At 36.0% G+C, this 24015-nt stretch overlaps 1 protein-coding gene and 1 pseudogene across 3 annotated transcripts in view; both read left to right on the top strand.

Moving 5' to 3' along the window:
* METTL8 (methyltransferase 8, tRNA N3-cytidine) overlaps positions 1-24015 on the top strand; it is a 130352-nt gene that overhangs the window by 79183 nt on the left and 27154 nt on the right. For all 3 annotated transcript variants that reach the window (XM_072612300.1, XM_072612301.1, XM_072612302.1), the window contains 3 exons: positions 3808-3899; positions 22143-22516; positions 23195-23244. In XM_072612300.1, the coding sequence (XP_072468401.1) occupies positions 3808-3899; positions 22143-22516; positions 23195-23244 (516 nt within the window). The remainder of the gene's footprint in view (positions 1-3807; positions 3900-22142; positions 22517-23194; positions 23245-24015) is intronic.
* Positions 12508-13059, top strand: LOC140505856 (U6 snRNA-associated Sm-like protein LSm3 pseudogene; annotated as a pseudogene).

Here is a 24015-nt window from a genome sequence, read left to right as displayed (position 1 = left end):
TCATAGCTTAGGGAGACCTAGTTTTCTGGAATCAATCACTGAGCTTTTTGTATCATAACTGTCCTAAATAAAATTATTTTTAAAAATTAATTTCCATCATAGCTGCTGTCTCTAAGTTCCACATGTCTGTTCACATGCCATAAATTAGGAACAAAAACAAAAATCCACTTCCCCCACTCATGAAAGCCAAATGGCAGAGCTGTTTGGTAATTATTTGGTCTCTGGTGATTCATTTCATCTGAAATTCTAGTGATTAGACTGTAATGGTTAAAACTGATTTTTTTATGAAGTTGGAGGAGGTTTTAATTATATTCATTTTCAGGTAACTGAAAAGAAATGAGTGAATTCCTTACTCTTTAAAGATATATTATCTGAAAATATATATGTCACAAGAATGCACACACACACACGCACACAAAGAACTCAAGGTTTCTGGGATCTATTCACCCACCCACACCTGACTAAGTAGCATGGTCTCCAACTGTACCAAATTCAGTCTTTCCCCCCCAAATCAGCTATCCCACTACACTTCATTTATTTTGTCAGTGCTACTCAGATTTGAAACACTGGAGTTATATTTATATCATGTTTCTCTTTTCCATCCCCACATACTTTTGTTGTTGTTTCAGGTCTGGGTTTGTTTTTTGTTTTTGTTTTTGTTTTTTGAACATTGGGAACTCTTAGTGTCAAAACTCATTTCACCAGTGCAGATTTGTAAAGTTACCTTGGAGTTTGAGAGGTAAAATGACTTGAGGACTTGATCTCAGGTCTTCTTGTCTCCAAGATCATAACTTTATCCACTATGCTCCATTCTGACTTTGTCTATCTCTTTCAAATGTGTCCATTTCTTTCTACTGCCAGAGCTACCATCCTAGTCCAGGCTCTCTTTACCCCTCGTATCGATTGTTATATTATGTCCCTAACTGACTTCCCCACTTCTAAACTCTTCTTGTTATCAATCCTACACATCAAGGCTGGATTGCTTATCCTTAAAACATCATTTGTGCATGTTACTCCCATACTCAAAATCTAGCAACTGTTCTGGCAAAAAGCATCCTATCTCCTCAGCATGGTGTTTCTGGCAATTCATGATAAATGTTCCCCATCTTATCCCCTATCACTCTTATTCTGAAAATTTGACTTCAGCCAAATAGGTCTCTTTTTTATTTCCTGTGGGCACTACATAATTCCTTTTCTCTCTTTTAAAAAGAAATTCCCCCTTCCCAAACCACCTATCTTCCTAATTCCCTATTATTGGAAACCATCATCCTTCTAATCACACAGGTCTCACAATCTCTAACTTGACTCCTCCCACATATTTTCCTTTTTGAAAATTATTATTTTTATTTTCAAATACCAAGTATTTTTAAAAATCATGTACCTCCCACTAACCCCAATCCTAATTGAGTTGATGAGTCCCTCAATACATAGCTATATAGTAGTATCCAGCAAAACATATTCCCACATTAGCCATAGCAGAAAATGAATTTTGCTTTTTGCATTTTAAATACATCTCTTCTTTGTCAGGAGGTGGGTGGCGTGGTTGACTTTCGTTTGAAAGAAGTTTATCATTGTGCTGATTGGAATTATAAAATCTTTCAAACTTTTTTTCCTCTAAAATGTTATCATTGTAAGTTGTTCTCCTCGTACTGCTCACTTTGCTCTGCATCAGTTTGTAAAGGTCTTCCCATGTTCCTCTGAAGTTGTTCATTTCTAATGGCACACAATAGTCCATTATATCCATTTACCACACTTTGTTTAGCCATTCCCCAATAGGTGATCAGTTCCTTGAATTTCCTTTTTTTGTTTTTTTGCTACCATGAAAAGAATTGCCATGATATCTTTGTATATGTAGAATCTTTCTCCCATTCTCAGATTTCTTTGAGGAATAGATCTAATAGTGGTATAGCTGGATCAAAGGGTATACAGAGTTTGATAACTTTCTGGGCAATTGTTCCAATTTGCTTTCCAGAATTCTTGGACTAATTCTTAGCTCAGTCAGCAGTGCACTATTTGCCCCCAGCCCCTCCAATAATTTGCCATTTTCCTCTTTTGTCATCTTTGCCTGTCTGATAGATCTGAGATTTAAAGTAACCTTTAAGTTACTTTAATTTGTATTTCTTTAATTATTAATTATTTAGAGTATTTTTTCATATGATTACTGATAGCTTGAATGTTTTCCTTTGAAAACTGCTTATTCATATGCTTTGACCATTTATGTGTTAGGGAATGGCTTTTAGTCTGATACATTTGAATCATTTACTGGTATATCTTAGAAATGAGACTTTTATCAAAGAAACTTGTTCTAAAGATTTTTTCCCATGTTACCCCTTTGTTTTCTATTTTTTACCACTGTTAACCAGAAAAAATGGGGGTGGGGGCTTCATCCTTGATACTTTTAAGGCCTTCTGCATATTCTGGAAAATATGGCAACTTAAGAAGACAAGTTCAAGGGAGCCTTTAGTACTACATTAGATTTGTTTTTGCAAAAATAATTTTTTAAAAATATCATCTACCACATAGACTACCTCCCTCCCCCACCTGTCTTCAGCTCAGGTATTGCTTGATGCATGAAGTCTTTTCTGGCTACTCCAACATTTAATGAGCACTTATTCCTTCCAACTTCTAGAATAATTATTATTTCTATCACTTATTAGCATTTAGCACATCCTATATTGTATTGTTGTTCACCTTTTCTCTCCCCAACAGAATATAAACCTTTGTAGGTCAGGGTTCATGTATAATACCGATTTTTCCCCTAGGACATGAGATCAACCTGCACACAGCAGCTGCTCAATAAATAACTGTTTGTTGATAATGTGATTTGCACCTAGACGATCAGTGTGTTTACCTGTTTCCCATTAATCAGCCGACTCAGAGTGCCAGTTTGGCATTAACTCTGGAATTTGTAAGTTCCTACTTGGTTACTATTCACAAGTTATCCATAAGCTGAATAGATTTTAAATGCTTGTTCTGAAAAACCATTTTATTATTCAGAAAAACCGTAGGATTTTAAGCTTAAAGCAGGAAGTGACCTCAGATGGTTCATTGTAGGGAATTTCTTCATTTCTAATCCTACCTGTGTGAAGAAGAAAATGCACATTTAATAAAACCATTTCATATAAAAGCTTTGCTCCTGTTCTAAAAAAAGTAAAAATCTTTGCAACAAGAAAACAGGAAAATAATACCTCCCCATACGAAATAGCAAATTCTGTAGCTAAAAATACCTCTAGGAAAATTCATTTCCTTATAAAGGTGACACATTTTCTTTTGTCTTGTCATGCAGTCTATCATTTGCATCTAAATGAATCAGTTTATAGAAAAATAAGACAGTACAGACAAACACAGGCTATCAGGAATTTCTTGAATGCAAAAATTTGATGAAGACTCTTATCACATTGGCAGCTGAGTTTAGAACACAGGGAAAAGGAGCAAGGGAAGCTGTTAGAGAATAGAATGTCCTGAGTAGAAATGAACAAAAAGGCAAATAAATTCAGTTTAAAGTAGAAAACAACAAACCACATGGGTACTACTGCTCAATGCCAGGGAGCTGAGTAGGACATTACATTAGCAGGGAGCTATTAGAGGCTGTTGATTCTGAGAATAAAACAAGAAATGAGAAACAGAAGAACTGTAGGAGTTTCAGAATGTACTGGGATTGTCAGAAGGAACATCTTGCACCAAAATGTATTCATTTGACATGAGAATAAACAATGTAGTTCATTTTTTCAAGAAACTAGAATAAAAGGTTCTGTAATCACCCCCACAATGCTCCCCTCATTGTGTTCTGTGTGTATCTTTCTACAGGGACCACATGGAATGGTCACAAGAAGAGGAAGCAACAGCTAGAGAAAAAACAACTGAAAACTCATCTGTGAAAGTGCAGCTGGAAGATCAAGGTAATCAACAACTTGTTTCCAGGAAATGTGTAGAGATAATGGAATGGAACCTTTTTGCCTTATCATTTCATAGATCCATTCCATTCCTCAGATTGTGATCTTACTGATAAGAGCCTAGGTATCCATCTTTGCCTAGCACATTTTAATTTCCCTGGAAGAATTCTCTCCTTTTCCAAGGTGATAGGGCTAAGGTCATCCAGTTCAGTTATAGATTTAACATGCATCTGGCTGATTTCTGCTTGCTGACTCTGGTTGTATATTTAGAGATCAGGTTGTGGCAGTGCTCATTTGGGGTTTATATACACGAATAGTCATATTTCTGACATGATGTCAAACAATTATTGTTTAGAAATTTTCCCTGTGATAATACTTATTTCCAGTAGGGTATTATAATTGGAAGCTTATAAAGCATAGGTCTGACCTTTTTACTCCCATGCTCAAGAAGCTCCCCTGGATCCCCACTGTGTCTCTGATAAAATATACAGACCTCTATTTGGCAATTAAAGCCCTTCATCAACTAGTTCCAGTTTACCTTTTAAGGCTAATTAAAAATTCACATTATAAACTCCACATTCAGCCATACTGACCTCTTTGATGTCCTTTTTTTAATACAAAATTCCATCTTCTTTCTCCTGTCCTTCACACACAGTTTCTGCCCCATTCCTGGGATGCATTCCCTCCTTATTTCTACTTATTAGAATCTCAGACTTCCTCCAGAGTTTATTTCAAATGAACTCCTACATGAAACATTTCCTGATTCCTCCCATTGCTAGTCCCACCCACAGATTGGCTTGTATTTACTTATATGTGTACATGTCATTTCCCCACAATCGAGTGAGCTCCTAGAGAACAAGGCCTTTTTCATTTTTGTCTTTCTATCCCCAGTGTGTAGCACAAAGGCACTTGGTCAGTGCTTGTTGGATGACTGTTATTGGATGACATGCCAAGTACTGTTGTTGGATTTGATTCACTTCCTTGCTCATATCTTTGAATAGAAAGGGAGCAGGCTCTCAAGAGTAGCTGCAATTCCATCCTGAGTAAGGGAAAGATTTTGATGCACTGGTTTTTTGATGGAAATAAATTAAGGGAAAAAAAAAAGGACACCAAGAGCTGTTGCCCACTAGCTAAGTGCTCAAAAGGTCTGGCAAGTAGTTTTCTAAGGAAGGTTTGCAAACACTAAATTGCTCCATGAAAGAAAGCATGCTCCAAATCACTAATAACAAAAGAAATGCAAAGAAAAACAATTCTGATGTTTCTCCTCACATCCTGCAAATTGGCAAAGAGGACAAAAGGTAGAGCATCAAGGATAAAGGGAATTTGGGAACACATTGGAATTGTGATGTGGTGCAACTATTCTGTGTCTATATTTGAAGTTATGCAAGAAAAGGGACTGTGGAGTCCATAATAGTAGGTTGGTATAACCAACCTACTATTGGCCATATACACCAAGAAAGAATCAGATGGAAACAAAGATTTACTATACCAAAATATTCATAACAGTTCTCTTTGTAGTAGCAAAGTAATGGAAATGAAGTGAGAGCCCATTGATTGGAGAGGGGCTGAAAAAACTATGACATAGAACTTTAATGGGATGTTATTGTGTGGGAATTCAGAGAAAGGTAGAAGAGTTTGTAGAAACTAATGCAGAACAAAATAAACAGAATCAAGAGAACAATCTAAACAGTGACCACAACAATATAAATGAAAGGATCAATGGAATTGATCTTTGGATCAATTCATTGAATACTGAGTAAAGGAATACCAACTAAAAGTCCTAAAGAAGAAGTAAAAAGCCGTACCTTCTCTTTCATGACAGAGGGGCACACGGCTAGGGCAGAATGTTGTGTGTCTGAGTGTGTGTGTCTATATATGTATAAACACACACATATACATACATATACATATATACAGATATATACATATTTGTATATATATATATATATATATATATATATATATATATATATATATATATACACACAGAGAGAGAGCTAGACAAGGTTTATGCATTGGATATTTTTGCTGAATTGTTTTTATTACAGGAAAAAGTTCATTTTGGGAATAAGGGCTAAAACGACTGATGTGAAGACAAATGCCTAATGACCTGTGTTGTTGCTCAGCTGTAGGATATAGAAAGTTTCTGTAGCCATTTAGGCTACTTTTCAATTATGGTCTGGAATCTGAAGTTTTTTGGACTAGACCTTGCTATACATTGGAAGTGGCATCTTCTTTTTTACTGTACCTTTATTTGGGAGAACACAGGAGAAGAAGAAAGAGTGCATTCAGCTCTTAGCCACAGTAGATTTTTCTACATGCTCAAGCGTCCACCCCATTTCATAATCACCTTTCCCAAGATCCAAACTCTCTATGAGAGGTATGGTTGTATAATCAATAGAATGGCTGACCAGAAGATAGGAAAACCTGAGTATAAGTGAAAAGCTCTTTAAGACTCAAGTTATAAAAAGTTGCTGATCTGTACCAGTGAAGGAAGTTCCCACACTGGGAGTTCTTCACACTGATGAAGTCACAGGTTCAGACCACCCAAATAAGGATATTCTCTACGTATATTTTTCCAGTTTTTTTCCAAATCTCTGCTTTAGGTTGTCTTTAGATTTTTTTTTTCCACTTAGGGTGCTTAGTTATAGGCAAAATTAGTGCAGCTGAGATTTAAAGTAAAGAAAATTCAAGAGTTAGCTTCTGTATCAAGCAGCTATTCTGAAATTTTCCAGATAAAAAGCCTTACATTCTTTTGAGGAAGCCATGTGTGGCAAGACTTACTAAAATCACTGGTAGGTGAATATTGTTCCAGGAGCCTGGGCCTACACATGCCCTCATTTCTATACTAACTGAGGTTAAAAAAAAAAATTAAAGGAAGGATTTTTGGGAAGGTCATTCTAGAACAGTCCCCTCCCTCTTTTTTTTTTTTTTAGTTCCCTGTTTTTTTTATTTTATTTTATTTGTTTTCAGTGTTCTACAATCACTTCCATATAACTTAGATTTTTTTCCCCTCCCTCCCCCTCCTATCTCTCTATCTCCCCCCTCTCTTCCTGAGATGGCATACAGTTTTATATAGGTTTTACACATATATTCCTATTAAATACATTTTCACCTTAGTCATGTTGCATAGAAGAGTTAAAATGAATGGGAGAAATCATAAAACAAACCAAAACATAATGCAAAAGAAAATGATCTGCTACATTCTGTAATTGGATTCCATAGTTCTTTCTCTGGATGTGGAAGGCATTTTGCCTTAAGAGACCTTTGGGAATTTTTTAAGTCCTTGCATTGCAATGAAGATCTAAGTCTACCAGAAAAAATTCTCACACACTGTGGTTGCTGCTGTGTACAAAGTTCTCCTGGTTCTGCTCCTTTCACTCAGCATCAGTTCATATAAGTCTTTCCAGGCCTCTCTGAAGTCTTCCTGTTCATCATTTCTTATGGCACAATAGTACTCCATTACATCCATATACGACAATTTATTCAGCCATTCCCCAATTGATGGGCATCCCCTTGATTTGCAGTTTTTGGCCACCACAAAGAGAACTGCTATAAATATTTTTGTACATGTGGGACCTTTTCCCATTTTTATGATCTCTCGGGGATACAGTCCTCTCCCTCTCTTGCCTCAGGGTGAAGTTTAGGAGGCAGTGAGAAATAAGTCTTCTCATCCTTGATGTCATTGCAGTTATAGACTCAGAGAATCTCAGAACTGGAGAGAATTCAGAGGCTATCGAGGACTCCGGTGTGTCCAGGCCACTTGACTCCCTGTGGGGCCAGAAACATCCTAAAATATAATTGGGAAATGTTTAATGGTTAAAAAATACAATACAACATAGATAATGTCATTTTATGGGTTTTTAAAGTCAACGTGTGGCCCACAGGGATCCACTTCTGGTTGAATTTGACACAGTTGATCTAATCCAATCCAAAATTGAATAAAGAATCCTCCCTCCATCTTGTCCAGTTTAAAAAAAAAATCATCTACCCTTTGAATCTTGGAGACTCAAATGATCTACCAATGTAGAAACCCTATCAAAAGGGAATTATGGGAATCTTTTTAAAGAATTCATACAAGCCTTTTGTACTCACTGCTTCCTTTTCAAGATATTTACTAACCATTCATTAGCCTATAGTAGGCAGACACATTTTCTTCCCTTTTTTGAAAATTGGGATATTGGCCAATATCTTTTTTTGCCATTATGTTTTGAATATCACTGAGAGTGACTTAGCAATCACATCTATCCATTCTTTCAGTGCCTGAGAATGACTTGAATCCATCCACGGCAACCAGATGCTCTTACTAGTTCTTTACTTTTCTTGGGTATCACCTTACCATTGGCCGTTTTTCATTTTATCATTTCCAGTACGGAAGGTGCTTTTCATGGTAGATAAAATAGAAGAAAAACAAGAATACCACAAATTGGGCTGCTCTCCTCTTGTCGTTTATTATTCCATTCCAAGCGTCAGTCCTACATTTCTGTATATTCCTCTTTTTGAATCCTCAGTACTTAACACAATGCCTGGCACATAGTAGACCTTTAATGAATCCTTCTTGACTGACTGGCCAACTGTATGTTTATTACTTAAAATTTCTGTTATTTTAAGTGTTGACCTTCCTGGCAAATGTAAAGGAACTGGTGCTTTTTGCTATAGAACATATATATGCATAAACATAATTATATTAAGGCCTTCTCCTTTTGTTAGGAACTTTGTGTACTGGAAGTCTATGTCCCCTCCCCTGCAGAATCTGAGTTAACATTTATATTTAGAATCCTGGGGAGAAAGCCATAAACACTTTCATAAGGCCTTTGACTCCTCACTTGATAAAATAAACAAGTTCGTTCTATTGGTGCTCCTCCTGAACTCCTTAGAGTCTCCCTTGGAAATTCATGTCCATTACAACTGATATGTATGCTGTGTTAATTGGTTTCCTCTTTATTTTTACCTCTAAAACCTAGAACTTCACTTCTTTCTCCAATAATAACTGTAGAGATAAAAAAGTTTCCAACTGAACCAAGATGGCTTTATTTTACCTGGCATCAAAGATAAGATTCCCCCATGTTGTTTTTGTTAGCTAGCCTTGGAATAATCAGCAAAACACTCCAGTCCCTTACTCTCCTCCCCCTCAACCAGTTATATTGTGCTCAGTGATCTTGGCTCTAGAAGGGGAGGAAGTGAGATGGCAACAAGGTATGATGGATAGAATGTGGGAACTGGAGTCAGGAAGACCTGGGTTGAAATACTGTATCATACATTTATAAACTGTATGATCCTGCACCTCCATTCCTCATCTATAAAATGAGGGGATTAGATTCTATTACCTATGAAGTATCTCCCTGCTCTGAATCTGTGATATCTGTAAGATCACAACCTTGCTCTCCACCATTCACCATCATAAAACCTTTAGAAGGAGGGAGAACATCTTTAACAAAACACAACACAAATGAGACTTTTGCTATATTAAAAAAAAAGGTAAGCTAGGAGTCTTTGGAGCTTCCACACCACCCTAGTCTGGGGATAGATTTGGAAACAGTATCCCAGTTCTATTTCCAACCTTCTCAGTTTTTTTTTTCTGCCTTTATTTAAAATTTTTTTAAGAATTGTTTTCAGTTTCAAATTCTCCCCCTCCCTTTATCTCCCCCACCCACTCATTGAGAAGGCAAGAAATAAGATACCCATTATACATATGAAGTCATGCAAAACATTCCACACTAGTTATATTGTGGGGGGAGGGGAAGGTAGAATAAATAAAGTGAGAAAAATATGCTTCAATTAGCATTCAGAATTCATCAGTTTTCTCTCTGGAGGTGGATAATATTTTTCGTCACAAGTCCTTTGGAATTTTCATGGATCACTGTATTGCTCACAATGATCTGTGAAAGTAGCAAAGTCTTTCACATTTTGTTATTGTTAGAATATTGCTGTTACTGTGTGCAGTGGTCTAGTTCTGCTTACTCAGCTTTGCTGCAGTTCATATAAGTCTTCCCAGGTTTTTCTGAAACCATTCCTTTCATCATGTCTTATAGCACAATGGTATTCCATCACAATCTTATACCACAACTTGTTCAGCCATTCCTCAATTGATGGACATTCCCTATTTCTAATTCTTTGTCACCGCAGAAGGAGTTGCTATAAATATTTTTGCACATGTGGGTCCTTTTCCTTTTCCTTTCATCTCTTTGGGATACTGACATAGCATTGCTAAGTCAAAGGGTACAATTTTATAACCTTTTGGACATAGTTCCAAATTGTTCTCCAGAATGGTTAGACCAGTTCGCAGCTCTACCAGCAGTGCATTAGTGTGTAGCTGTTTTTCCACATTCTCTCCAACATTTGTCATTTTCCTTTTCTGTCATCTTAGCCAGTCTGATAGGTGATACCTCAGGGTTGTTTCAATTTGCATTTCTCTAATTATTAATGAGTTAGAGCATTTTTATATGACTTTTGATAGCTTTGATTTCTTCTTCTGAAAACTGCCTGTTCATATCCTTGGATTATTTATCAGTAGGAGAGTGGCTGTTATTTTCTATACATTTGGCTCATTATCTTATGTTTTAAAAATGAGACCTTTATCAGAGAAACTACCTGTAAAATTCACACACACACACTCACACACACTCAGTTTTTTGCTATCCTTCTAATTTTGGCTGTATTTGTTTTGTTTGTGCAAAGCCTTTTTAATTTTGTATAATTAAAATTATCCATTTCATCTTCCATGATCCTCTCTATGTTTCTTATCCATAAACTGTTAATTTCTTCCATGCTCCCCCAATTTGCTTATTATATTGCTCTTTATATCTAAATCATGTTCCCATTTTGACCTTTTATTAGTAAGCAGTATTTGGATGTATGAGATTTGTACCTACTTTCTGCCAGATTGCTTTCCAGTTTACCAGAATTTTTTTGTCAAATAATGAGTTCTTGCTTCAAAAGCTTAGGTCTTTGGGTTTATCAAACACTAGATTATTGTTGTCATTCACTTCTGTATTGCTTGTTGTTGTTGTTCAGTCTTGTCCAACTCTTCGTGACCCCATACAGGCTTTTCTTGGCAAAGATATTGGAGTGGTTTGCCATTTCCTTCTCCAACTCATTTTACAAATGAGGAAACTGAAACAAACAGAGGTTACATGACTTGCTCAGGGTCATACAGCTAGTAAGTGTCTGAGGCCAAATTTGTTCTTAGGAAGATTAATCTTTCTGACTCCGTGTTCAGCACTCTGTTCACTGTACCACATAGCTGCCCTTTTCCTTCTGTGTATTGTGTATGTAATTTATTCCATTAATCACTCAATTTCTTATCCAGAACCAGACTGTTTTGATGATGACTGCTTTGTAATATAATTTGAGATCTGGTACTGTTAGGTTTACTTCCTTCACTTTTTTGAAATTATTATTGATTCCCCTGATATTCTTGATCTTTTGTTTCTTCAGGTAAATTTTGTTATTTTTTTCTAGTTCTATAAAAGAATTCTTTGGTAGTTTGATTGGTATGGCACTGACTAAGAAAATTAATTTGGGGAGTGTTGTCATTTTTATTATATTGGCTCAGCCTACCATGAACAATTAATATTTTTCCAATTATTTAGATGTCTTTATGTGAATATTTTCTAATTGTATTCATATAGTTCCTATTACTTGGAAGGTAGAATCCCAAGTATTTTATACTGTCTGCATTTATTTTAAATGGAATTTCTCTTTCTGTTTCTTCCTGCTGGACTTTGTTGGTAATATGTAGAAATGCTTATGGCTTATGTGCGTTTATTTTATATGCTGCAACTTTGCTAAAGTTATTCATTGTTTTGACTGGTTTTTTTTTTTTAGTAGATTTCCTATGGTTCTCTAAGTATGCCATCAGATCATCTGCAAAAAGTTATAATTTTGTTTCCTCATTGCCTGTTCTTATTTCTTCAACCTCTTTTTCTTGTGTTATTGTTATAACTAACATTTCTAGTAAAACATTGAACAATAATAGTGACATCCTGACTTTACCTCTGATTTTATTGGGAAGGCATTACAGATTATCCCCGTTACAGATGAAACTTGCTTTTGGTTTTCCATAGATACTACTTAGCATTTTAAGAAAAACTCCATTTATTCCTATGCTTTTCATTATTGTTAATAAGCGTGGGTATTGTACTTTTGTTAAAAAGCTTCTTCTGCATCTGTTGATGTAATCATGTGATCTTTGTGGTTTCTGTTATTGATAAGATCAACTATGCATATAGTTTTCTTAATATTGAACAAGCCCTGAATTCTATAAATCCTGCTTGGTCACAGTATATGGTCTATATGGTATAGACTGTAATCTCCTTGCTGGTATTTTATTTAAAATTTTTGCAATAATACTCATTAGGGAAATTAGTCTATACAGGGATGGGCAATCTGCAGCCTTGAGGCCACACATGACCCTCTAGGTCCCGAAGTGCAGAACTTTGACTGAATCCAAACTTAATCAAAAGATTTGTTTTGTAACACTTGAACTCAGTCAAAAGGCAACACCCAAGAACCTAGAAGGCCACATGTGTCCTCAAGGCTGCATGTTCCCCATCTCTAGATCATTTTCTTTCTCAGTTTTTATTCTCGCTAATTTAGATAACAAAACTATATTTGTGGTATAAAAGGAATTTGGTAGGGCTCTTTCTTTGCCTATTTTAAAAAATAGTTTTTGTGAAAAAGGAACCAGATTCAAAACATGACAGATGACATGGATCAGCAACAGACCATCACCACTGTAGAGGAGCCTCTGGATCCCATCAGGCTTATTCTTGATGTATGAATTTATGTAAAAATGAGAAATGACTGAGGACTAGAAGGAAGATTGCATGCTTATGATCAGAATTTAAACATGGTTTTGGGAAATGTAGAAGAGACTGTGACAACTATAGAAACTGATGAAGAAATTTATAAGGAGAGCTATAAATCAGCCAAGTGGAACATTCCAGTGCTTTGTCTGAGGCAATGGGGTTGTATTAGCAGCCCCTCCATTGAGAGTTGGCTGGCACCAAGACTTTCTCCTGCGTGGAAAATTAGAGACTCTAGACAGTAGCCTTTGTGAGAAAAACTGGTGTTCAGAAGAATAGCCTGTGATACTTTTTGATATTTATAAATGATCCGCCCTTAAAATGCATTTATTTCCGGACAATTCCTAATCTAACTGGCATAACATTCATTTTTAGATCTCTGGTACCAAACTTATTAATTAATGTAAGCATCATAAGGCAGGACTCTTTTTCAGTGATTTAATTTCTCTTCATCTTATAGGAAATTATATTTTTTAATTAAATATACCTTTTGGGTTTTTTTAAAAAATAGTTTTTGTAGGATTGAAATTAATTTTTCTTTAATTTTTTTTGTAGAAATCATTTGTAAATCCATCTGGCCTTGGATTTTTTTATAGAAAGCTCATTTTTAACTTAATTTCTTTTTCTAAGATAGAATTATTTAAGTACTCTATTCTTTTAATTTGGGGAATTTATATTTTTGTAAATATTCATCTATTTCACTTAGATTATTAGTTTTGTTGGCATGTAATCAGGTTAAAAAGCTCCTAAAATTGCTTTAATTTAATTTTTGTTGGTTGTATAATTAGTTACCCTTTTCATTTTTGATACTGATAATTTGGTTTTCTTTATTTTTTTAAATCAAATTGACCAGTGGTTTATGTATACTTTTGGTGTTTCTTTTTTCTTCAGAAAATTAGCTCCCAGTTTTATTTGTTAGTTCAGTATTGTTGGGGTTTTTGTACTTTCAGTTTTATTAAATCCCTTAATTTTCAGGATTTCTGTTTTAGTATTTAATTGGGGATTTTTAATTTGTTATTTTTCTAGTTTTTTTAATTGTATGCCCAGTTTACTTATCTGCTCTTTCTTTTATTGATATATGCATTTAGAGATATAAAATTTCCCCTAAATACTACTTTGTCTCCATTCCACAAATTTTGGTATTTTGGCTCATTGTCATTCTCTTTTATGAAATTATTGATTATTTTCTGTAATTTGTTCTTTGACTTACTCATTCTTTATGATTTGCTTATTTAGTTTCCTATTAACCTTTAATATACGTTTCCAAGGCTCTTTATTGGATATAATTTTTATTACATTATGTTCTGAAGAGTGCATTTAATATTTTTGCATTTGTGAGGTTTTTAATGCCCTCAAACCTGCTTATAAGAATATTTTTTAACAAATCCTTTTTGGATATGTAATTCTTGTGTATGGGCTTCCTTTTCCATTCTCTACCATGCATGGTAAGTAATATTACAACTCATTTGTAAAGACATTTACCATCAGTGAAGGAAATGAAGTGGGTCAAAGAAACTAATCATTCCTTCCGATTTTTAAGTTCCTTACATTCAGAGAGCCCTCATTCCATTTGCTCCAAAAAATGGTCCTGATTTAAGAAGGATTTCTTCTTCAGATATTAGTTGGAATAGATAGCTGTTAAAGTTTCTTCTAAACCTGAGGTTCTTTGATTAGGTAGGGGGAAAGACCTGGTGGTTAATAATTAGCAGTAATAATGATAGCTAACATTTACATAACACTTTAAGGTTTGTAAAACTCCTCACATGTATTACATAATTTGATCTTCACAACTCTGTGAAGAGTCACAGCTAATAAGTGCCTCAGGCAGGATCTGATTTTACTCTACCACCCAGGGACAGAGTAGGAGCTCTCTTTGTACTGGTTGCCATGCAGTCCTGAAGAAGACCTGTCGATGGACTGTTTCAGAGTCCCCTTTCTTGCATAGCAACCAACATGGCACCCCTTTGCAGGAACCATCCTTCTGCTTCTGAGGAAGTACAACCAATCTTTGCCAGCATGAACACAAACATTTGATGGAGAAAATCATGCCCAGTCTGAAATAAAAGTTATCAGTCATCTTAGTTTATTTCTAGGAAGTTATAAATCATCTTTAGTCTATCTCCAGAAAATATGCAGATGTAAGGATTTTTTTTTTTTTTAATCTCTCCCTTTCTCTTTCTCTCACCCTTCTGAATGCCTCTGTTTAGAACATGAATAGATGAACAGCTCTGGTAATGTTCTCTTAAAATGCTTCAACTTTGCTCTGTAAGTGGCTGCCCATTTTGGCTTATTTGTGTTCACAATGAACTAGAGTGAAGCTAATGAGAAGGTTATTTTGGGGGCCTTGGAAACGGCAGTAAAGGAAAATGACAGTTCCCACAGAACCATAGGGTGACTGAAATAGAAAGATGGTGACTGGCCTCTCCCTACAGAAGCAGGAAAAGCAGGCTGGCGAGGACTGATGATAGCACTTTGAGCTACTTGGTTTTCTTATTAGCATGTTCAGCCTCTTTGTGAGCAAGTTTGCTTGCTGCCGTGGAGACAAGGACAAAAGAATCCATTTGAATGAGACAAAGTGGCAGAGGTTTCTTTTTGCAACTGCCCCCTTGCGCCAGTCATCACTATGGTTGACTTCATAGATATCCTAGAGTGAAGAAAGAAACAAGGGCACAGCATAGGGGTGGCTATCCCATGAGACTTAAATAAGGTCATCTAGAGCAGCAGTGACAAGGCTGGTACGTGGGTATCAGCAGGGAAAGGAAACTTTTTGTTTGGCGAGGCGCTGCCCGATTTTAGCCCCTTTGGTTACAGTTATATGTGTCCTACTGGTCATAAGCTCCTTGAGGGGAGGGACGGTGCTGTTTTTTTCAGCCTTGTATTCTCAGCATGTCAGCATAACTAGTGCCTAGTCCATAGGGTCATAGACTGAGGGCTGGAAGGGACCTTAGAGGTTATTGAGTTTTTTACAAATGGGAAACTGAGGCTCAGAGAGATTAAGTGATCTATTTGCCCAAAGTCACAGAGGAAATAAGTGACAGAATCTGAATTTGAGCCTGACCATTTGTTGAACTGACGTAAATTCTAGATAGGTGGTTAGAGCCCATAAGCCCTGGGGGAAGTCCTGATGGGCCACCAGGAAAAGTGATGAGATTAGTAATTTAGTAGCTCTGCCTGCAGTCTCTGAGCCCTGACAAGATTTTTGACTCATTTCACCTGCTTGCCCATGGCTCTGTGATCATTGTGTCATTTCTTATACAGGAAAGCCCAGAGTCTTCAAATGAATCAATTTTCTCTTGCATCTCAGAAGATTGTTGTTGAATCTGAGTTCTGTTTACCTCTTTCATCCTGCATATTTTAGTGCTACTGAGGAAAAACTGCTGGTTGAGTTGCTGGTACCCTCTCTATCTGCATATTTCTTTTAATCCCTTCTGTCTGTCTGTCTTTCCTTTCACAGCCAAGCCCTGGTCCTTTTGTCAAATGTCACAATAGCTTGACTGAAGCTGAAAAGGGGAAATCTGTGTGTAGTGTTGATAGTAAGGAGAGTTTGTTAACCTGAAGAATAACAAAGACTTAAAAAAAAAAATAAAATAGGGATTCCTCCTTTTGGCTGTTAGAGTTTGTCACCATCAGAGCTTGTAGCAATATACCTTTATACTAAATTAGCTGGTTTTATGATCCACTTTCCCATTTCTACTTGCTGATGTCTTCAAAATTTCAGCAAAACAAAATTATTTTCCTTTTTCTTCCTTCCCCTCCCCCTGCCCTTTTTGGATAGATTCTATTCCAAGGAAAGTTTAAAAAGGAAAGGCAATTTAAGATGAGGGTGTGGAAAATGTATTTTTTCATCCCTTAAAAGTATTTCTAGTCTCTTAAATCATAGCTGGTTAGCTAAGAAATGTGATGGTTACTAAGCTCGGTAACAGAAACATCTATTTCATTTTAAATCAGTCTTGCAAAAATCCAGCTGCCTTGGGCAAGTTATTATTTGTATCAGGCAAAGAGTAAAGAATTCTCACTTCATCTTACCACTTGAGTACCCTATATGGAAGTGGTGAGTTAAACAAAAAATTTCTGTGGACTAATAATTTGGGGATATTTGTTGGCAAGGCTATTGAAATACTTAAAATTTCATGTGGGACTCACTTCATAAATTTGCTTTCATTGTAATAACCTTTAAAGGGTTGTGAGTTTTTTTATTAGTCAGAAAACTTTATCAGTGATCTCTAGACTCTTGGAAATTTCCAACTTTGAGAGCTGAGTTATTTGCGTAATCGGTGAGCAAAAATAACCTTAAATTGCTTTTTGTTACATAGCAACTTAGAATAAATTTTCATAATTCATATTAATCATATCATATATGTGTCAGAGGCATAAATGGTTTAATACGTTTTCTTATTTGTGATGTTCAGTGTGATTCAGAATAAATCCTGAATATTTATAATTGGCTAGTATGTGTCATATACCTCCTTACCGTTGGCAGTGTGTGAATAATTGAAAAGTTGCTTCATTCTGCCATGGTTAAAAAGGATCACTGCATCTCTTTCTCTGCCATCAACAAGCATACAGCAATTAGCTCAAGAGTCTGGAACCTCAGTAGAGTAAACAGCCATGCTCCAGCAAGGAAATTTCTAATATCATTAGCATACCTGCTTAGAAGGTCAGAGAGACAAGACTGAAGAAAGGGCAGGTTTTTATCATTATTGGCCTGAGCTCAGGATGACTAAACAACTGTCTGAGAATCCACTTGTGCAGAGAGAATTAACCCTTCCACATCCTCAGGTATCTTCATCCCCTGGCTTTCAGGGAATTAAATTGTGCCCTGGAAATGTCTATTGTTTTTGTCATGATGGTATTGCATCATTATGACTGACTGAGTTTCTACCTCCTACCAATTGCTTTTACTTGATTACAGAACTCTCAGCACTTGTGTGAATATGACCAAGCTTAATCCCATAAAAGAGATGGAAAAAAAAATGTGCCTCCCTTGATTCTTTGTAGAACTGAGGGGCCATGGGTATGGAACCTTGCATATAATACTGTCAGATTTAATTGTTGTGTGGTTAGTTTTGCTCTGCTTTTTTTTTCTCTCCTTTTTTATTCTTTGTTACAAGAAATGGCTCTCTTGATTTGGAGAGGCAGGGTTCCATTCAAAAATGAAAATATGTAAAATAAATCAATAAAATATCAATAAAAATTAATTTTAAAAAAATCCCCAGCATTGACAGAAATGGGACCTGCAACAGATAACACAACTTTAAAAAGAAACCCTCCCAGTTCCCTGGCCCTGGCCCCACCTCTACGTCCACCGAACTCCAATCCTAGTTTATCTTCTTGTTGCTTCTGCTGTGCCATGGTCTCTCCTGTATGGTTCATACATTGAATAATTCAGATAATACAAGTTGCATGAATTCCATATTCCCACAGATTGCTTTTGTCCATTTCCATCATTATATGTCAGAATACCTTTTTAGTACTAGGTTTTATAAAGAGCTGAAGGCAATTGACATTAAATTTATAATTGTTTAAATAATTCAGAAGGCATGGTAAAATTTTAATTTCAGTTGATTGGTTCATAATTTAGGGAAGAAGAAAGGAACAGCGTAACTACAATAACTTGTTGGATGGTTTGGGGGTGTGTTATGTTTCTCTTCTCCTCCTGCCCTGTTACTTAGTGTTTCCTTTAAATTCATGTGTATTTTTCTTTTCTTTTTTTTCCCTAATCTTTGAGTGGATTAGCATTTGAAAAGTTAAAATATTTAAATAAACTATTCCTGATACTCATTTGTGTACATTTCCCATTTTTGTAGCCAAAGTCATGGCTTTAACAAACTTTTACCATTTTCATATTATTTAGTATTTTATGATAATTATGAAGGATGACATTGAATTTTGATGCTTCACAAATTGGAAGAGCCAATTGTAGTAACATATTTGACATCTAAATCAGATTAGTTGTGTTCCTGGAATCTCTGCTAAACATTAATTTTCTTTGCAATTCAAAGTTGAAAGTAAAAGCAATAGTAAAATATGCATTTAAAGGCCATGTCTTGAGAAAATTTGGAACTCAAAAAGTTTTTAATATGAATGTTAAAAATTGTCTTTATAAGTAACTAGGGGGAAAAAAATAAAATAGTCTTTTTTTTTTTTTTTTTTTTCAAAAAAAGACCATGTCTTAATGCTTTAGAGAACTGGTCATTTTTAGCGTTCATTGTGTATCACACATGGTTGCAGAACACTGAATAGAAAAGGAAATTGGGATGAATACATTTCAGGTTATTCATTGTGGTTTATCCAGAGCATACATGGTTAACAAGGTTATTGACATTTAACCACTACTATCATTAATTAGTTGCCTTGTTGATGTTTCAGACTCTTAAGTAAGGAATCCTTTCATTCTCCAAGCCCTTTGAAATCCTTAGATTTAGCTTATTTATTTACTTGCATAGTCTGGGAAATTTCTGAGGAAAGCAGGTCATACTTAGATTGGTACTTTTTATCAGTAAGAGAGTCTGTCCCTAGCATGGAATAAATTTATTGCTAGGTATTTGGAGAGTGAGGAAGAAAAGACAAAATGGAGAATATAGATAGATTTCTAGTTCCTTTTTGAGACAGTTATTTTCTTTAAACTTCTAACACATCAGGCACACTTACAAAAAGTTAAGTCTAGAAATATCCTAGAAAAAAATAATTAATTTTGGGATCCTCCATAAACAGGACCCCATTCATAAGTGCCTGAATGGGAATTGACTCTGATCATATGTAGAGTCTTAGCATGTTTTGAATCTGGTGTTCATAGGATAATGTAGATCTTTGATCATTTCTCAAACCTTAAATTCAGAAGAGTATATTGGTTTTGGAGCATTTCCTCTAAATGCTGAGATTTTATGTTGATAGGAAGTCATTTGGGGTCATATGAATGGAACTCATTATGGATACCTTCCCTGCAGTTAGGATAAGCATGAGATGTAGTGGAAAGAATAGTATTTTTCGTTGGAAGAATCCAAACTATGCTACTAATTACCTGTATGATTTTGGGCAAGTTGCCTAATTTCTCAGGATCTCATTTCCCTCATCTGCAAAATGAGGAGGTTGTGTTAGATGATCAATGCAGACTCTTATACAGGGTATCCAAAAGTCTTAATGCATTTTTAAGCTTTTAATGCTTTTGGGACACCCTCTAGTTCTTGGCCTAAACAAGAGGCAGATCAACCCATCTCCAATGTACCTACTCTAGCAAAACCTAGGAAATCACATCAAACCAAATAATGATCAAGAGATCCAATAAGAAACTAGAGTGAGTGACTTCTTGGATGCTGGAGCTGTGCAGTCAGTCAGCCAGGAGCCTGAAGACAATAGGAAAGGGGACTGTCAATATGGCCAGTTCCACCTTTGGCAAACAGGCCCAGGCTTTAACACTAGTAAAAGACCAGAGACAGAGCATAGCCTTCAAGGTTCTGTGCCAATAGAGAATTCCCTCTTCCCCCAAGAAAACCTTAGAGAGGTCATGAAGTCCTAGGGTTCAGAAAGGCCCAGTCTAAGAATCTTGGAAGCTGCTAGAGAACAGCAGTGACATGATCAAAGAGAGAGATGAATTTTCAAGAATCCTGGGTGTTATGAACTGATGCAGAGTGAAGTGAACAGAAGCAGAAGAGTTTATAAAGTAACAGTAGCATTGTAAAGAAAAACAAATTTGAAAGACTTAAGAACTCTTATCAGTGCAACAACCTCCATTGTCTTCAGAGGGTCTGTAGACACAGCTTGTTACTCCTGACAGAGAGGTCAAGAATAAAAAGAGTCATATGTTTTTGGACATGACCACTGTGTAGATTCATTCTGCTTGACTATGTATTTGCTACAAGGTATTGTTCTGGTTTTCTTTTTCTTCCCCCTTGACTGTTAATTGGGAAGAGAGTGTTAGACAGCAAAGAGAGTCATAACTGTGATGCCAAAAAAACTCAGAAGGAAGTGTAGATAAGCAGAACACTTGAAAATAATGCATGAGATTTTTGTTTTTTTAAAAGCAAGTTGTTGGAAAGCCAGCTCATAGTTTTATATAACCCTCTTTTGTGTTTAGATATACATATAGATATACATATATGAGAAATAGTCTCTTTTTGATCTTTAATTTCAGAATTAAAAATTTTTAAGTTCCTTATAACTTTAATTCCATGATTGTACAGGACTATAAAAGATAAAAATTGAAAGGAGACAAAAAGAAAATCTTAGACAAAATAGACTAGAACCATGTGCCAAGTATGGACTTGACGCAGTTACATATCAGGGTTCCTTGGAACAACTTCCTGAGGGTAGCGGACCTTTAAATCTGTGAAGAAAATGAAGTGTGCTTTCTGGTATATTCAAAAGCACTTTAAAACACCAGTCTCAAATGCTGAGTGTTGCCGTTAGGTGTAACTGGATTAAAATTCGATAAGCTCTGGGATGAGTAAGGGGATACTTCCAAGAGCCACTGTTGAAGAAAATAAGAATATGGGGAAACTGTCTTTCAGATATATATGAAGGGTTTGAACTGTGAAAGAAGTCCTCAACTTAATATACTTGTCTCTAGAAGGTACAGTTAGGACCAGTGGTAGGAGTTATAGGAAGGCTGATTTTAACTCAGTATAAGGAGGGACTTCAAGGAGCTGTTTTTAAAATATGAGATGGGGTGGGAGGGAGAAAAGGTAGATTTATGTTTATTGGAAAAAGCTAATTTAAATGAAAATTTTAAAATCAGGTGGGCTGCCATGAGAAGGAATGTTTCCCCATCACTGAAGAACTTCACAAAGTCTAGAATGATGACTATTTGTCAGGGATATTGGGAAGAGGATTGGTTTTGCAGATAGGAGCTAGACTAGATGGTATCCAAAGGTCTTTCTAGTCTTAAATTCTCGTAACACAATGAGTCAAGCTATGCCACAAACCTAAAAATACTTAGTCATGACCATGTAAAAAGAGATGCCCAAAAGAATTCTAATATAGATAACTTATGTTCTCATTTTTCTCCTGTCTTTCAGTCCCTGTTAAAGAGAGTTCATGTTTGAGTTTTGCATTTAAAAAAAAAATCGATGTACTAAACCTGAATTTGGAGCCTTAAGGAAATGTCTCTTTCCAAAGTCTCAATTCATATAAGTGTACAAGATATTCATGAAAATGCATTAATTAAGAGGTAGATTCCAAGTGTAAACTAAGAAAAGGAGTTTGTAATGATGTTGCTCTGTATTTTTAAGGCCCTGGGCTATGAATATATAAGGTAAATAAAGTGAAGTTAAACATAAAACATACATTAAAAGTATATATTTAAATTTGGTTAGTTTTTAAGCTTTGAAAATTTTTTGTGTGTTCTTCACGTGATGCATATAAAATGATTGTCATTATGAATAGCATGAATAATAAACTAAATACAGATTTCATAAAATGTCTTTTTCTTCCTTTTCTGTTTTAGTCAAATATGAAAGTCAAGCCAGTAAATATTGGAATAATTTTTACAAGATTCATAAGAATAAATTTTTCAAGGATCGTAATTGGCTGTTGAGGGAATTTCCTGAAATTCTTCCAGTTGGACTACAGACTAAAGAAGAGAAAGGAGAAATGTCTTGGGATCATGTGAAAACTGGTGCTACAGACTCTTTCTCAAAAATAGACTGCCCAGCCATGCCTAATGGAGTGGAGTCTTGTAAAAATGATTCTGTTGGTGATTTTGCCTACAGCCAGAGTGAAATAAAGTCTGGTGACAGCCAGCATCCTAAAAAGAAGAGAGGAGAGGCTGCAAAGACCAGTTTGTTCCCAGGCGACCATGCCACTTTCAGGATCCTGGAGGTACCATACCAGGGAAAATGTGGGCAGAAAGTCTCAGACAGAAAGTGACTTTAAAGTGGACCATCTGTGTAGTTATTTTTTCAGTGGCACTGGTTTGCATTTGGGAATTTCAAATCCATAGACAAATAAAAGAAGAAAAAAAATAACTGACCAGCATGATCTGGTTCCAAATTGAAATGCCTAAAGAAATCTGCACGCACAGAGGATTGTGGAAGGGAGTGAAGTCAGCAGCCAGTAACGTCATCGTGGCCCTTCTCTCCCCTGCTGCAATTTGCAGCCCAGTGTGCCTGGCTGGAATTTTTTCCTCTTAATCTATTTTTCACATTTATTGTATTTAAATGGATGAAGGAGTGACAGTTCTCATATGACCATTTCTTTCTTATCTCTTGAGTTAATCGTGTTCGATTCAGTTCATGCCAAAGCTCTCATTTCCATTGTGCATTAAGGCCCACAAAGTTCTTTCCTGCTAGGTAGATAGTGGAGTTATTGTGGTACCCAGTTTGCAGATGGGAAAGATGAGGCATAGAGAAGATATGTGTACATCGCAAAGCTAATAAGATGTCAGAACAAGTTTAACATGAGGATGATGAAAATCAGAAGCGATTCTAAACCTATAAATGCTTTGTCTAGGGAAACATTTGCTTTACTGCTCAGATTTTTATTTGCTCTCTTTTTCAGGTTGGCTGTGGTGCTGGAAATAGTGTTTTCCCCATTCTGAATGCTCTGAAGTGAGTATTAGATATTCCCTTAGCAGGCTATCAGGAAATTATAGAAAGCTATAGTCTTAGGATATTTAGTGTCCGTGCTTGTCAGTGAAAGCTGACAGACACAAGATAACCAGCAGAAGAAAGGTCTTAGGGTCTAGTTTCATGTGTAATAAGATGTTACCTGAAAATACTGCTGAACAGTTGTTCATTCCCTGTTGGAAAATGGCCATAACTTCTTCTTCTTCTTGTTCAGTTGTGTCCAACTCTTCATTGACCCCATTTGGGGTTTTCTTGGCACAGATACTGGAGTGTTTTGCCATTTCCTTCTCCATCTCATTTGACCGATGAGGAAACTGAGACAAACAGGGTTAAGTGACTTGCCCAGGGCCACACAGCAGCTGCTAACTGTCTAGGGTCAAATTTGAACTCAAAAAGATTAGTCTAACTTATAGTTACTTAAAACAAGGAACTCTGATGTGTGTGTGTGTGTGTGTGTGTGTGTGTGTGTATGTATGATTGTGTGTATCTACCAGAATGGTACTACAGGAATCATAGGACATAAAAATGTTGGCCAGAGCTCATACCTATACCCAGGTTTCTTGCTTCATAGTGAAAGAATTCTCCCCTGCAATCCCCCCAAAATCACTCTGTTAGCTCTGAATTGCTCGGCTTTGGAAAGGACGTCACTCTTTAAGAGTAAAGATGTACTTACTAGTTAGTACATAAAAATGGCTCACATTTCTACAGTGCTTTTGAGGTAAGGTCTCACTTCGCAGCAGTTTTGTGAGGTAG

The sequence above is a fragment of the Notamacropus eugenii genome, chromosome 5 (assembly GCF_028372415.1).
Source record: "Notamacropus eugenii isolate mMacEug1 chromosome 5, mMacEug1.pri_v2, whole genome shotgun sequence".
NCBI classification, from domain to species: domain Eukaryota; kingdom Metazoa; phylum Chordata; class Mammalia; order Diprotodontia; family Macropodidae; genus Notamacropus; species Notamacropus eugenii.
Note: the sequence above shows the minus strand (reverse complement) of the source record. Positions and strands in the feature narration are given on the sequence as shown.